The sequence below is a fragment of the Plectropomus leopardus genome, chromosome 17 (assembly GCF_026936395.1).
Source record: "Plectropomus leopardus strain MGB_pleo_1.0 chromosome 17, ASM2693639v1, whole genome shotgun sequence".
In the NCBI taxonomy this organism is placed as follows: Eukaryota; Metazoa; Chordata; class Actinopteri; order Perciformes; family Serranidae; genus Plectropomus; species Plectropomus leopardus.
In genome coordinates, this window is record NC_142192.1 from 21,469,051 (window position 1) to 21,485,924 (window position 16,874).

The following is a 16,874-nucleotide window of genomic DNA, read 5'->3' on the forward strand; positions in this document are numbered from 1 at the left end:
GATCAACCCTCCATGCTGCTGAAGTTAGTCTCTTTATGATGATGTAGAAAGTATTGACAATGTACTTAACGTTGGTCTCGCAAATGTAATTATTAAGACAATAAATTAAAACTTCCTTGCAAATGCTGCCTTTTTTCAGACTCATGTGATGCAGCATTGTAGACAGTTCTGTTGCTGCACAGCCATCAATGTTAAGTTCTGCCTTTTTGTTCCGTCAACATCAAATTTATAAAAATTTGATTTTTTTTTTGTTTTTGCATTTTTAAATCGATGTTGTAACACAGCTAGGAATCAGATTTTCCCCCAAATCCTAAGTCTTGACATATCAAAGCATTTGTTTCAGCCTCAGCGACAGCTATTTTTCCATTGAGATGGCACAGATAGTTAGACTTTCTGGCTCTTCATGAATGGCTTTTGTAGGTCTTATGTGAAAACCTCAATACTGCTGCAGCTTTATTTTTTACTGCTGTACACTGGTGATCATGACCTTTATCTCTCTTTAAATCAATCTGACCCAGTTGTATTGATTCATCTGCGCTTAATGTTAAGAACCCCCTCTAACTAAATAAATACAGAGAACGTATTTATTTTAATTTCAACACGAATCAGGGTTTCCTACACATATATTTGTACATCTGCCTCCATGAATTGATTTAATATTTTTTAAGCTGGACAGCTCATTAGCAGCGCTATTGGAATATATATACCATTCGGTTCTGCATTGCACCACACTCTCGGAGCATAGAGTGTACTCTGGGCACAGATGGAGCAGTAGAATGCCCGGCAAAGAGAAACTTAATCTTGAATTATGCTGGGTCTTAAAGTTTGCATTCATGCTGCAGCTGCTCCTCTCATCCATCATTGTAATCTTATCAGCTCCATTCATTCACAGACCGGCCAAAACTTCTAAATTTAGAAAGGGAGCACTGAATGATTTAAAAAAGGGAGACACAAACACAAGATTGAAAAAACGGGAAAGTTTGCTGACACCCCCATCGTTAGCTACTGGCGCACTTAGATTCTAACTCTGTAGAAAACACTGTGAATTGTCACTTGATTCTTCATGTTTATACATTATGAATTTTGAGAAATAAAGTAATGGGAATAGGCTTAATTGTCCCTTTGACTGAGCTAGAACAGTAAAATAAATTCTGAAATCTGTGTTGCTTACCTGTAGTTAGAGCACAACAGCCACATCATCTTGGATGATATTAGCTTTTTAAGACACTTTGACCTTCCCAAAGACACTGTATACTTGTGCAGATGTGCCGCTTGAAAAGCAGAGATTTAGCGGTCGACAGTTGTTGCACTATGAGAACTAAAAGTAAAATTTTCTCCTCCCACTTCGCAGCAGTCGACAGCTCCGCCCCAGACGTTCTCCATGCCAGTCACAGTCCAGGCGTCAAATCAAAGCACACTGCAGTTCAGTAACCCTGGCAACGCACTGGTAACTACCTCCTATGTCACATCATCGTCGCTCACGGATACCCACCTCCTGTCACCACAGCAACCAGCTCTTCAGAGAAATACGGTGTCTCCCGGGTTGCCACAGCGACCAGCCAGTGCAGGTGAGCAAGTGAGACTGAAGTCATCAGTAGACTTATAAACACCAGAAGAAAAAGACTCTAAACCATCTACCAGCCTCGTCTTTTTAGTGCGAGATAATGCTGACATGAAGAAAAACAAGGAATACTTAGTTGTTTTGGCCTCCAGCCTCAATTTCGCTGTTTTTCTACTTCTGCTTGGTCTCAAGGATAACATGATGTCATATCTGCTGTTATCAGTTGTTATTCTTTCATAGACTTGCAGTGGATATTGCATGTAATTCCTTCTGTAAAGAGCTGATTAGTTCTTCAGGGAGTGGTTCACATTCCTCTGCGCTGGACTAATCTGCAGTGTGTGACATTTGCTATTCTCCTCCTCCAACTTTGAGAAATGTCCCACTTTTGTATAACCTTCAAATTATTAGTTTGTGACTGTATCAACCACATATTAAAGATATACTATGCAGGATTTTCCCAAATAGTAATGCATTGTTGCATTATTAAAGATCCATACCTTAGCCAAAACCTAACATAAACACATGAATGAATTGCATCAATGAACTTCAAGGTCGACAAAAGTTTTATCAGCTTTACCTCCTGGATGCATCTTAGATGCATTTACACATAGCTGTTTTGCAATGGTGTAAGCTATCCCATTTGCCCAAAACCCATGAAGTGATGCAGTGTTTTTAGGATTTAAAAAGGCTAATACACAGTAAAGACTAATGATTGGAATCAGAAGAATAACAATAAGAACAAGAAAAGGAAATATTAAAGATGGAAATTGCATAGGGTTAAAAATATATATAGCAGTTAAAATGCCGATGTGTATATTGGGCTGGAGTATAGGTGGGTTGTGCACTATAGTCTAAAATTTAAATTATTATGGGTTTACTTTGATGGTTTGTCATAAAATATTCAGAATTTGTTGCAGTCGAAAGCTTATTGTTGACCTTTGAAAAACAGCATTTTGATTGTATTGTTTTATATTGTATCTTTTAAGAGCTACAGCATGTATGCTAGCACAAGTTCAAATACATCGTTGCTTTTTTCTGATTTTGTCAGAAAGAGGTAATGTTAAAAATAAGTTTGTATAACAATTTACTATATTTCTGAAAATGTGAAAGCCTATAGTGCCATTTTGGCTCGTAATTTACATCCTCTTTATCCTTTTCATCCCTTTTCAATAGGTGCCCTTCTTGGAGGCGACCTGAATAATTCAAACGGAGGATGCCCAAGCCCAGTCCGTGAGTACTCTATTCTACTTCTGTTTGGCTTATTATTCAGCTATTTCTTCTTTTTTATAGCTTAGAGCTCCTCTGGTATCTGGTGTGTATTACAGTATTTATCTCAGATCCTTTCCAAGGTTTTTTCTTTCCTCCTCTGCACCCTCTGTGGTTTGAGGCATCAGCGGATGCCACCAGTAACATCCACAAACATGCACAGGATTCCCAGCAGCTTTGTAGCTCTTTTGTTTAACAATATGGCACGTTATAGCCCATTCATTTTTCGTGGTTCTGTATTTTAAATGTTTGCATGAGATCTGATATTCAATGAAAAATGAACACCTTTTTGAAGTCTTTTGGCTCCAAAATCATATCTATTATTTGAATATCAAAGACAGAGATTTCAGTGTGAGGATTTTTTTTTTCCACATCATGTCCAATAATCATCAACACAAAAATAATCTTTGATGAGATCAGATGTTTACTCAAGATGAGGTGACATTTGCTTTTACAAACAACTTTACTTTGTCGACTTTAACATGCCTTTAAATAAGAGCGTCTTAGAATAGAAAAAGAGTTTTGAAAGAAAAGCTGCTGAGGATTATTTTGACACAACTTTTGCGAGCACACAGTGTCTGTACCCCGCCGTCTGCTTTCACCTGTTTGATTTTCCTATTGATTTCTGACCATGTGCACCCCTTTCTCCATGCAGCTAATGGATACACCAGTGCCAGGGCCTCCCCAGGCCTCCTCACCGTTTCCAACGGCAACAGTCTGGGGAAAGTAGTTCCGGCCAAGTCTCCACCCCCACCTCCGAGCCCCCAGATGGTCAACAGCCGCAAGCCAGACCTCCGAGTCATCACCTCACAGGGCGGAAAGAGCCTCATGCAGATGGTGAGCTTAACCAAGCCGAACTTGTGTCGTCTGGGTCCCTTTAGTTAACATTCGAACCCGAAAAACGGCACGTTATACCTCAGTTTACACTTAAGATTAGAAAAAGAGTAAGGATCTTACAAACAATAACAAAACCAAGACACCTGAAACCCAGAAGATTTGTTGAAGAACACGAGGGGATAGAAATTATTTTAATTTTCTCAGAAATGCACGCCTTCACTAGCCAATGAATGAGATGGAAAACAATGCAAAACATCGGGAATTAATATATTCATAGTTTTATTACAAATCATATTGTTTGTATGGAATAAAAACAGTTCAAACTGTTTAAGGCTGTTTGCCATAATTTTTGTGTTTTTAGTAAAGACCAGTAAGTCTTGTGCTCTTCTTCAACATCTCATTATTTACTCTGGCAAAGTTAGTGAAGTCTCGGATGAATCAGCCGACTCCCACTGACATACTGATGAGATTTCTCATAACCTTTTAACTAAACATGCACCCATGTTAACTTATAGCTATAACTTCAGGCTCAGGAGCTTTTTGATCATATCAAACAATCTTCCTCTACAGATGGACTTGCCCACAACAGATTTGCATTTTTATGAACTCTTTAAACCTGCAATATATCTATAGTATACATTTTGGTTTTACGGCCCACAATTTTACTGTTTTGATTCAGTCTAACAGCACTTGGCAGGGTCATTTTTTCAGCAGACAGCTCCTATAAACTCCCTGTAAGTGAGATCAAGTCTGTTTTATTTATATAGCATTTTTAACTACAACAAATGTCTTTCAGTCGAGGCAGAGGGGAAAGCATCAGCCTCAATACAGCTTAAAGAAATACAAGTTATATAAAAGGTATACATATTGTAATACAATAAAGCCGTAATAGAGAGAATGCAAGACAAGACCACAAACCCCAAACAACTAAGGGCTCTGACTCACCAAGTTGACGGCTGTCGGGCTTTTGATGAGCTTTTATTGCCATAGTATTTACAGGGTGACCAGCACTGTTGGTACTAGTCAGCCCTCGTAAGCTTTTTTTTCAGCCGATTCAGGATGTTGAATTAAAAGGACGTTAGAAATGACTTAAACGCTGAATTCTACCTGCCCAGCCCCAAACAGCTGACAGACACAGTTGGCAGCTAGCATCTAAAAACATAGAAGGGCACTTAGAAGCTAAAAAGCCTGATTACTCCCTCCAGAGTTGGCCAAGACAAAAAAAAAAAAAGAGAGCTTAAAGGAAAGCAGATTCTGGGCTTACAACCAGAAACCTGAATGCGAATGTTGCTCTGTTTTTGCTAGCTGTATTAAGATGCCAGCAAATCAGCTTGATAAGAAAAAATATGTTGGTGTTGTGCTTACAGCTCTTGTACGATTTATTTTATTTCATTTATTCAATTATTTATTTAGCATGGGCATTGTGCAATGTATGTATTGATAAGTTAAAAGCTAATTTTCATATATAGTCGTTTCATCTGCCCGAGGCCACTAGTAATGCAAATAGTAGAGAAAAAAAAAATATTGTGGTAAATCAAAATTTTACACTTTGTCAGACACACAAACATACACAAAAAACTAAAAACAAGACAAGAAATAACATCTAACCCGAAACAAACAACAGAAGAACAATACTAAATTCCCAACGGGGAGCACACCAGAAGCAATTACTGCTAACAAAAAACAGACAGTTCATTAATACAAGACATTTCCAACCAGACGCTCAGTATCAAAGCTGACCACCCTCAGTGTCTCCTCGCTCAGAGACCTGATTGTCCTTTAGGCATGTTTTCAAACTAGATTAAAAATGTATTAAAGTACTGCACTCTGTTACAGTTATTGCAGATTTAAGGGCTTGTTGTCCATTTTGGCTTTAAAGTTTTTCATTGACAATAGAAAACTGCAGAGGAAGATCTTGTGATATGATCAGGCTTCAGAGCAGCTACTATATTGACCTTTTGGTTAGATTTGCGCTGTCCTCTGATGGCTGGAGGCAGAGTGATGGCCCCTCCTGTGATATCTGGTCCCACACCTTTGCTGTAACAATTAGCATACGTTCATTTATATATTATAGGTAATTTAAAGGTGAAATGTGTAAAATTTAGAGGGATTTGTTGGCATATAGAGGTGAATTGTAGATTGTAACCAGTTTAAACTTCTTCCGGTTAGAATTTCTTCAGTTTTCATTATGTTTTTTAATGAGGGCCGAATTATCCACAGAGGTCCTTTCCACTCTAGTACAAACAAAGCAGGAGATTGAAACAGCTATACACATATATATACAAAAGTCTGTTAATACTAGATGTGGTTTGGCATCTTGGGGACGGGCTGCTACTCAAACACATGCTCTAAGTTAGCGTGTGCTTATCTTTTTCTGATCCAGACGTTTAGGTTTTTACAGTGAGCCGAATTTTTCTTCGGGGTCTCCTCCTTTCCTTTGCAACTAAACAGACCTTAAACGGATCAAAAACCCAAATAAAGCAGTTTCATTTTAAAAATCCATGTACTTCCAATGGACTTTGGCATTTTGCTGCAAGCGGCTAGTCCAACACATGCTAATTTGAAGTCACCTTAATTCTCTGATAAATTAAGATTCAACTGTCCAGGAGGTTTTTACCTTTTTTTGCTTCCACTCCAAAACAAATGGATGTGATGATTTAAACCACCAGGATCACTGAATAAAGCACTTTCACGTAACAAAGAGTGTTATTCCAGAGCTGCTCATTGCAGCTGCAGCTTCTTATCATGGTGGCTGATAAAAAGCTGATGAAAACGTCAATGGCCGAATCTGGAATATAGGCTTGATCGTTCTGGGCTACTGTAGAAACATCACAGTGCAACACGTTGATCTTCATAAACCTGGGACTCGCTCCCTATGTTGACATAAATAGCTCATTCTAAGGTAAGGAGAACAAAATGATTCCTATTTTCAGGTGATTATACACTAAAGCAAACGAACTCATTATATTTTATTTCATTTCCTGCCAATATATCCCCCTAAATCTTATACACTGGTCCTTTAAAGTAGTCTGCCATTATTTGTGTATTTTTTCAGTTGCTCTCTTTACTTTTAGTTACAAGTATGAATCAGAGTTGTAACTCTCTCTGTTACCACCCTTTGCAGACAGAGGATGAGCTGGAATTGGTAAACGAGGTGATTTTCCCCGCGTCAGTCACTCGCATGAGTCGATGGCTATCGACTGTCCGCACATTATTAGCATGGTTACAATACTGTACAAGAGTTTCTCATTGTTTTGGTTTTGCTCCACTGACATTTCTTGGGATTTTTCGTTCCCACTTGACTGCATGTGGTTCAGGGCTCATGGTTGTGTTGTTAGGATCATGATCTTTGCAGTTATAATCTAGAAAAACCGACCTCCACGTTGTCAGTGTTTTAGCAGAATTAATTAATTATCTTTGAGTGAATCAGTTTTGAACCAGGCTCATTTATTTCATCATATGATACCACTTAAAGGGATAGTTTTGAATTTTTGAAGTGGGGTTGGATGAGGTACTTATCCACAGTCAGTGTATCAGATACAGTAGATGGCGACAGCACAGCCCCAGTTTGGAGAAACATGCAGAAGTACTATCACAGAAGCTAAGCAATGTCAACTAACTGCTTTATGTTGCTTTCAGACAGCCCCTCCCAACTGGAAACTGAAATCGTAATCAATGCTCTCGACTCCATTAACAAAAACAATAATTTTACCTTGCAGAACACAGAAGTTGTTGGTTGATTGCTGCCTTTTTTGGCTAGTTTGTGATTTTGCTCTTTGAAAGGGTTAGTTCAAATTCCTCAAAGTCACACAATAACGCAAAGTAATTATCAAGGCAGCTTAAGTAGTGCTCTGTAAGGTATGACTTTTTTTTGTTAATAGTGTCTGGCATTGAAGAGAGCACAGATAAGGTTTTCAGTTCCCTGTTGGGTTTCGCTGTCTGAAACCAAGGAAAAGTGGTAAAAACACTCTAAATGCAGTGTGCACTTAAACTAATGTTAATTTTTTTTTTTAGGTGGCTATAATGTATTTTGCTTTGGCCCCAATCCACAGCAGTATATTGCTGAGCTTCTGCATCTCCAAATTTGGACTGTGCTGACCGCCATGTATTGTAGGTTATACACTGACTTTGGAAAAGTTAATCATACAATCCCACTTCAAAAAATCTGAACTATCACTTTAAAGCATGGGTGTCTCTTCACTTGACATTGTGGTTCAGAGTGCCGCGGCGCATGTTTCCCCCGTTCACTGACACTCATTTTCACCTTCCACATAAATTGTCAATTAGAGATGTTTGAAATACTAACTGGCATTACATTAAAGGCATTTCACTCAAGTTTTCCTCAGTCACGTCTTTATATGTATCTCTAAATCTTAAACTAATCAGAAATGATGTCACTAGAAGAGTTTAATATTTCAGGATTGTGTGCCTCCTAATCTTCTATTTTCAAATCAAATAATACATGTTTAAACTAGCATTTTGTTATTCAGTAGTAGTAAATCAACAAAAATTGAATCTGTTTTTAAATTTTTAAGAAACAGATAAATACTTTGCACATCTGTTTCAAACTAGGAGCATAGGAGAGGGACAAGTAGGACACAATTTGCAGACAAACTGCAAACCGCCTGATGGAGGTCTGTTCATGGTAAATTAACGTCTTATGCGAGTAAGACAGTGTGTGGGAGTTTGTCTGCAAATTTTAAGCAAAAATGCCTTTTTAAAATGTTTTCATTTTATCCTCTCAGATGTGATGATTTGACGCTTCTATCTGTTATTTTTGAGAATAAACTAAATCTCTTTTGCATTTGAAAATGTCTAGACACAACAAGCAATTTAATAGTTCACCTTGTTTTTTTGGGGGGGAAATTATAATGGCCATTTTTTCACTATTTTCTCACATTTATTGATTAATTGCTAAAATAATGGACCAATTAATCAGTAATGATACGAATCTTTAGTTTACAACTCTACATATGATGCTTGTCCTGATATATAACAAAAGAGAACTACATTATCATTTGCAACAGATCAAATTTTAATTTTTTTTCTGATTAAAAGAACTTCTTATCCAATGAAACCACATTTTAAGCTGAATTTACTCAGAGAGAGGGATGACGGCTGCTGCTTCGTGCTGCTGGTGCTGATTGTCATTCGCCCCCCTTTTTACAATTCCACTCAAAGTTGACAGGCAAGAATCTCATTTTCCAGAGGATAGTGATTCATTTTCATCACTCTCACCCTGCCGCCCCTCCACACTTCTTCACAAAGGCAGTTAATTGAATCTGGCCGCTCTCTCTGGTCTATCTCTTCTCTCTCTCCCTGTAAATTCAGCCAATGTTTCCTCTCAGTATGATCTGCATTCACATGGTCTAACAATTCAGAAGAGTAATTTCAGACCAGAATTATTGCATCTTTGGCTTTTAGTATGCGGGGCCTTTTATTTTTTTTCTCTAACAAAGGGACCTCAGTTTGCTTTTATCTGTGTTATGATTCAGCTTAACCAGACTCTGGAGTGTTGTGCCCCTTCAGAGATTTGTAACTTTCAGTGCAGGTACAGTACATGATAATAAAACCCTCACTGTAGCAGTTTCATAGATTTAGCAGCGTGCTGTTGCACGTGTTGCAGAAACACTGGATTTTTTATCTAAATGACAGCGTTAATGTACAAACACTGAGCAGACAGCAGGTATGTACCCTGTTCTCTAAAAATGAGTGATTGAAACCTAAACAGCATGTTTAACAGGAGTGCACCCAAGCAATGTACTATAAGGGCTGTAGTGACATCCACTGGAGAAACATGAGATGAGCTGCACATTCAGTTAAAGGTCAAACTACATCTGGGTCACCATGGTGGGAGATTGTACAGTGCTTGTTTTAGTCTGCATAGATGACTTGACAATTTTTAATTTACTGTATAAGGACTGAATATGAATTTGAATTTATTCTGAAATGTTTTTAATCTCATAAAAGGAGTTTAAAAATGCACCCTGTACTGGTCATAGAGTATAATAGACTGTATTAGAGCTGAAATGATCAATGAACTCATTTAGACCTGCAACAATTAGTCAGTCGATTAGTTGCTTGACAGAAATTTAAGTCAGTTTCATTTATGATGTGCCTAACAACAACAACAACGACACTTTTTATTTAGAGCACTTCTAGACCATACATTTTAATCTACAGACTCAGCAATTCCCCTCCTGATCACTTGGCAACTTCCTTGATTGGCAACTTATTTCTCATTTATTAGAATCCCCATTAGCTGTAGCCGAAGCAGCAGCTGCTTTTTCTGGCGTCCATACCAAATACAACCTTCTATACACGACAGTAAATACTCACAAAAAACATACAACACCACACAGGACCTAGATCTGTTTAGTAAAACCAAAAGCAAAGGTCCTTTACAGAGATACAGAATTAAAGATTTGTCATTACTGGGTTGTAGTTTTTGAGCAGACTTTGACTTACTATAAGTCAAAATCAAAATAGCCCTTACAAATGTTATCATGGTGGTTAAAAACTATCATGATATTGTTTCTAAATAGTGTCATGGTACTTCCATTATTCTACAGCCATACAACTATTTGATCATCAAATTATTGCCTTTTTTTAAAGCAAAAAAGCAAAACATTTGCTGATTTCTTCCTTCTTAAAGCTGTAGTTATATCATATTTGCTAAAAGAGTCACTTCACCCACACAGCTCTACATTAGACAGATAATCTCTAAAAAAAAAAAAAAAGAGTCTCTAACACAATGGTCAATCATGTCAGTCACTGCAGTGGTCAAACCTGTGCTGATCAAATATGAATCACAGTTCTGTTACAGCATTGCCTATTTAATGATTTTTTAAAAAAGAAACCCAGGGGTCCTAGTGTTAAGGCATTGACTATTAACTGCAATATCTCTGGTTAGTGTCTTTCTCTCTAATTTCCTGTCATCACTTGCTGTCATCGTTTAATAAAGGCCTAAAAAAAATCCCTGAACACAGACACCCTGATACATAAAAATATCTCAAGGTTGAATAAATTGCCTTTAATGTAATATACTCAGAAGAAGGATGCATGACATCAGAAGTCTCCTCACAGTAAATCCACTTGACTTTGAGATTTACTCACAACATCATGATGAATCCAGCCATATGCACATCGCCATTCCCAGCATGTCAGAAGTCACATTATCGAGACAAGTCCTTCAGTTTGAGGCCACATGTGAAGAAGTTGTGTCTGCGGTGAATAACATGTCTGTGTCCTCTGACAGAACGCCCAGCGGCTGGCAGCCGGAGCCCAGGTGGCACAAACCCTCACCACACCGGTGGTCTCCGTGGCCACACCGAGCCTCCTGGCACAGGGGCTGCCCTTCTCCGCCATGCCCACAGCGTACAACACAGGTGAACTGAACACACAGCAGCGAAAATATCACAGATGAAGCTTTGAGGTGTGAAGAGTGAATACAATGCAGAAGTGCCTTAAACTTGCTTTCTCACGAATGGCCAGCAGGACTCCACTGGTTTATAAAGAAGTCAGATTTTATACAAGTCTTTTTAGAAAACGAACCTACTTCTCACTTGATGTATTACCTCAGCAAATATTTTTCTGAGTAATTTTTGCCTCAATTGCTAGTTTTGAATCTTCTTTAATACAGCATGATGTTCATTTTATAAGTTATGCCCCCATGTAAAGTAAAACACCAACATGGTAGACTCTTGGGCAGTGTTGTAGTACTCAAGATCTGTCTTGGTAAGCGAGATCCAAGCACACTCAACCCAGATGTGGGAGAGATGTGAGAACAGTGGTGATTATCATCTGTATGCTGCATCACCATTGACCACTGTGTTCAATAGACGGATTGTCGGGCTCAGCCCACTCTGCTGAACATGTTGTTCGCGTGACGTCAACTGTTAAAATGAGGAAAAGAAGCAAGAAAAGTGGTGTGAGGACACAAGTCAGCCCTTAGCTGCTTTCAATAAATGTTTTGATATTTAGAAAATATAATACATAAAATATAATATAGAGTTTTGTACAGTAGAAATTTTTGTGTTTAGTTTGGGTCCAAAACTGCTGCTAAGGTTCAGGCTCGGTTTGGACAGAAACTGGGCGCATCCATGTAAGGTCAGATCTGATTTTTTTTGGCCGACTTCAGAGCACTAGTCCTGGTGAATGACGGTCCCTGAGATGGAAGTATCTGTCTGTGGCGCCCTTTTCTACCCTGTAGCACAACAAAAATATCAAATAAATGACAACGCAAGCACACCCTGGCTTTTTATTCATTTGAAACCTTAATAATGGGGGGTGGAATCGTACTTTGGCACGATACGTACCAAAGTTATGGTGGTCTTGACTACAATGCTACTCTAAGTTGTGGCTACTTTGTGATTGACAAGTATCTGCCACAGCTACCACAAATCCACTCTTGTCCAAATATGGTCTTTTCTTACCTCAAAAAACATAATGGCAACAGTCAAAACGAGTTTTCAACACGGTAGTCCACAAACCCAAGGGTGACATCATGGTAGCTCTGTCCACTTCTTTCATATAAAATATCCTTTTCAGCTAACGGGGAAAACAAAAACTGGCTCTAAGAAAGTCATGGGTGTGTTGTTTTACCTCCATGGTTCTATAAAGATAAAAAAATGTAAAAACTGAAAAACTTAAAAAAAAATATGTTTGACATTTTTAAAATGTGAGCTTTATTTTCTAACATTTTTTATTCTTTGCTCTCTCTCAGAGTACCAGCTGACCAGTGCAGACATCACTGCTTTACACGCTCTGGCGTCACCTGGTGGCTTGTTGCCAACCAGTGTGTCAACATGGCAACAGCAGCAGGCTGTTTCCCAGCAACAGCAACAGCAGCAGCAGCAGCAACAACAGCAAGCACAGCAACACCAACAACAGCAGCAGCAGCAACAACTTAATCTTGCGTCACTCAGCAACTTGGTGTAAGTCTTTTCTTCAGTTTCTCATCAGTGCTGCGTCTTTTGTTTTAAATCTGTTTCCTTAAAGCTCCATCACTCACATCCAGCGTCTGATGATGATGATGATGATGGTGATGATGATGATGATGATGATGATGATGATGATGATGATGATGGCGGCGGGTGTATTTGTGGTGTAAAAGCTCTCAGTTTAACCCTCTTTAACACTGAAATACTTTCCTACTGACCTTCCCAGTCAGCTTGCATGATATCCATACCATGACCTTTATATGAAAGCAATTCACATTTCTCTTTAGTGAATTGGTGTCTCACCAGCATCTCACCATCTCAGCCTCTTCATAACATCAATCTCTTGTATTTTCTGGAGTTTATGCATTTAAGTTATATGAAAATATTTCACCGTCTTAAAGATCCTTCAATAATAACACATTTGTAACTGCAGAATTTATCAACATCTTTTATTAATGACTTGCCCTCAGTGACTCCAGCAAGAGATGTTTTTCTACCTGGCAACTAGGGCTGCACTAAACATGCGAAAACATCGCACAAATAAGGATTTTACTGCCAATAAATAGACAGATATTAGAGTGAGTGTACTCAGTTTTTTAATTTTTATTAAAGTACAATTATTTGCAACACTCCTATGAACAAATTAAACGCATAGGTGATTGAGCATATGGCTCACTGATGAAAGTATTGCATTATTTATGTATTTGTGGTTTTAAGGGTGTCAAAGGTGACATTTTTGGAAAAAAATGCTGCTTCCTCATACTGCAGCTGAACATTTTAAGCATTTAACTGGTAGAACATGAGTTTACTTTTATTATGAAGTACTCACAAGACAGGGAATCAGCTTGAAATATTGCAGCAGCAGAGTACGGTAGCAGCCACAGTAAGTTTTTAGATACAGAGCTACAGGCTGCACACCTCCAACTTGGTGAGGTGACCGGCTCTTTTCACTGTCCTCTGCTGTCTGCAGAATCATGCCTCGTGCCGCATTTAATGAGATCAAAGTTGCTCACAGAATTTTGGATAAATCCCAATTATTGCCTGACTTCCATATTAAGACAACAATAGTTTATTTTGCTGCCCCAGAACTCTGTGACCTCGATTTCTGTTACCATCAGTATCTGCGCGTGTCGCCACAACGACCAGGACAGAAATCTTTGAGATGACAACTTTTAAAGACATTCATGAAGATATTCAGAATTAAAACGTAACTTTTCTCTGGAGAGGTGAAATATTCTGCCACTGGTGCGCAACAATTTCGATTAACTGTAATGTTATTTGCTGTGTGGACACAGCATGTGGGGATTTCATAGAAATGAGACGCAAAGAGAAACCTTTAGTTATAGAAGAAAATGTTTATTAAAGTTTAGTTTTTTTGAGAACATCCTGATATTTTTCACTTTTTTTCTTCTTTTATCAAAGCTTTTATATAAGGAGTAAGACAAAGAGGCCTCTGTGTGAGATTATAGGACTTGTTGAGTGCAGTTGCAGTGTGACGAGAGCTGCGAGAGTTCGAGTTGTGTCTTTGGTAGCGTGAACACCAGATCCTTGAAGTGTGTTCTCTCCTCTTGTCCACAGCATGTGGGGCGTGGACAAACAGAGCAGCGAGCTGTCTAGCCAGGTGTCCAGTCTGGCTGCCAATCTGAGGTGAACAGCCACTACTAGTGTGTGCGTGTGTGAAGTGTCATGACCTTGTCTGTTGGGGGGGATTTGTCGTCCACTTTGCATTTTAAAAGCATTTGTCTGAAACAAAACTAAAGACAGTAATTGTTGGCAGCCATTTATTTAGTTAAGAAAGAACTGGCAGTAAATGTAAACTTTCTAAACCTTCAAATAATTAAGGTCATCATTAATTGTGCTGACTCCAAAAGAATATTCAGACTTTTTTGTTGCAACAATTGCACAGACAAGATCAAATATGAATATTTGGTTTTAATAAAAGATGAGAGGCCATTGACTTTTCTTATTAAAATCCACTGCATGTATTTGTTTTAAGTATACTTTTACATACATATATCTTGAATAACCGCCAGCTGTTCTCACCCCCCTTTAATTAAAAACTAACATTTATTCTAAATCCCTGGGCAAATAATTGTGATCCAAGGATTTTTGTCAACTTCAAAAAGTTCTCATAATGCTGAGAGAAAGCTAGATGTAAAGAGTAATCAATGGTTTCAACGGTATTACACAGTAATATTATAGAGACACAATCTTTTAATAAGGTACATCTGAGGTTTGATGCTAAACAAATCAACTTTAAAAAATGAGTAAGCAGCCTGAAAGTGCAATTCGGCATGTTTTGTAAATATTTCTGCTGTATTTTACTGAATAACATTTTACAAATAAGTACTTTAAACAGTATAAACAGTTTTGTAATTTGTTTAACATTAGTACATTTAAGTTGTAAAAGAGCTATAATACATGCAAGTATTCCAAGAACTTGTAAGGTAGTTTACAATACTTGTACCAATACTTAATGGTTCAAAGAAACTTAAAAATATAAAAATAACTGCATGCAATCAGCGTAGTTTTTGTGATGGATCAAGTACTAACTTCTTTTTATAGTAATCTATGTTACTTCTATGTAGCACAAATAACAAGAAGCAAGAAGTAAAAGTTTCTTCTGCAGCCAAACCATTTAATCATAACTTTGTAACACTGACGCAAAGGTCGATTCTATGCAGGGTTTTTAGAATTTTGCATGTTTTTCCCGCATGGGTGCACTTAATGAATAATTACAAGTCTTAGCTTTGAGAAATCAAATGTAAAATTACCTGATTTCTGTAGTTTCCCCTCCTGCTTCAGCCCTGGAACACCAGTAAATATGGTGGCTCTCATCATGAAACGCTGCAAATGCCAAAATGTATACAAAAGACAAAAACATGAAGTGTAAAGGTCTTTGAACTTCAAGTCCGTATTTTTCGCATGCAATGTTTTAGTCCATCATCTGATAAAAATCTTGTCACACACAAACCTTGAACGCCGGTGCTTTATTGTTCTTGTCATTGCAAAACTTTGCAATAAGGAAAATTGGAAACACATATTTACTCCCTTGCTTCTCCTACCTCCCTGGCAGTCGCCACTCTGCGTCTTGCATTTGGCACAGTTATTTTATGATACTGTGCAGATAGTAAATTGCACTCTCGAAGCGTTTCCCATTGCTGTTGCACATTTCTAGGTTCCCTAAAACACTGCCTTCTCTTTGTTGAGCTGAAACCTGAAAACTGTGAAAGTTGTGAAAGAAAGTTTCAAAGCACATAAATGTGATGGACACAACATGAGGTCATATTTATATTTAAATGTTAGACCGTTTCTTACAAAAATAAGCACCTGATGTGCAAAGGCCCTAACGCACTCTGAGATTAGAAGCAATATAAATATCAAAACAATGAGGTTCAATATTTTTTACTTTAATTCCTTCCCCGTGTTCCCTCTCTTGCTACACATTTATGTTATTTGTGTTTTAGTATTTGCAACCTTTGAGGTCCTTCACTGTACAAACCTGGGCAAGATGTTAATGTTTTTTGCATTGAGTCTTTAATGCATTTTTTATCCCTAGGGGCAACCGTATGCACCCTGTAGTAAGACAAAATTTCAAAAAGCGTCCTTGTCGTGATGAACACATTTATTCTTCTGTTTTTAGATCAGAAAACAAGATTTTCATGTCTGGATTTTTTGTGTGCTGGAACAAAAATTCAGCAGCTTAGGGTCTTTGTGTTTCTGATGCTAAGACATTAACATTATTGCTGTTGATGAAGAGACTTTGCTCGCAATAATGTGTCACACTTTTCTCCACACATGCCTTCTAACCCACATCTTCCCTTTGGTTTGGGCTCCAACATTTTGTTTTCTCCCCACAGTGTTGGCTCTCCGTCCAACCTGCTCTTGGGTAGAGATGAGTGGTTGGGCCGGTACTGTATCACACTTCCTTTTTCCTGTGTGTCTGTGCGCTTTTGGCTGGCTTCCCCCTTAGCATGTCTGGTGCTGTCTGCAGTCAAACAGGAAAGAGACGTAGTTCCGGTTTCCACCATGTTCTCTAACCCGAGATTATTTTTTCTGTTTGTCATCTGTGGTTTCTTCTTCACATCATAGCTGACTCACTGCGAACCACCCTGTCACACGAATCATTTCATGCTTCCTGGGCTGTTGTGTTGATCTTTTTGGGAGCAGTGGAGGGGTTACTTCTGCTTTGAAGGCTCAGAGTTGATTGGATTATTGATTAATCGAATGTGGCTTTTCCCTGTTGGTGCTGTGCCTTGTAATGTTGG

At 38.3% G+C, this 16,874-nt stretch overlaps 1 protein-coding gene across 7 annotated transcripts in view; it reads left to right on the forward strand.

Annotated features, from left to right (window-relative positions):
* LOC121958192 (myocyte-specific enhancer factor 2D homolog) overlaps positions 1–16,874 on the forward strand; it is a 41,748-nt gene that overhangs the window by 19,004 nt on the left and 5,870 nt on the right. Inside the window, exons 5-12 of one of the 7 annotated variants that reach the window (XM_088089990.1) lie at positions 1,352–1,568; positions 2,735–2,791; positions 3,483–3,664; positions 6,789–6,818; positions 10,923–11,052; positions 12,390–12,600; positions 14,185–14,253; positions 16,467–16,517. In XM_088089990.1, coding sequence (XP_087946116.1) covers positions 1,352–1,568; positions 2,735–2,791; positions 3,483–3,664; positions 6,789–6,818; positions 10,923–11,052; positions 12,390–12,600; positions 14,185–14,253; positions 16,467–16,517 — 947 coding nt within the window. The remainder of the gene's footprint in view (positions 1–1,351; positions 1,569–2,734; positions 2,792–3,482; positions 3,665–6,788; positions 6,819–10,922; positions 11,053–12,389; positions 12,601–14,184; positions 14,254–16,466; positions 16,518–16,874) is intronic. The other 6 variants (XM_088089991.1, XM_088089992.1, XM_042507063.2 and 3 more) reach the window with 6 other exon arrangements.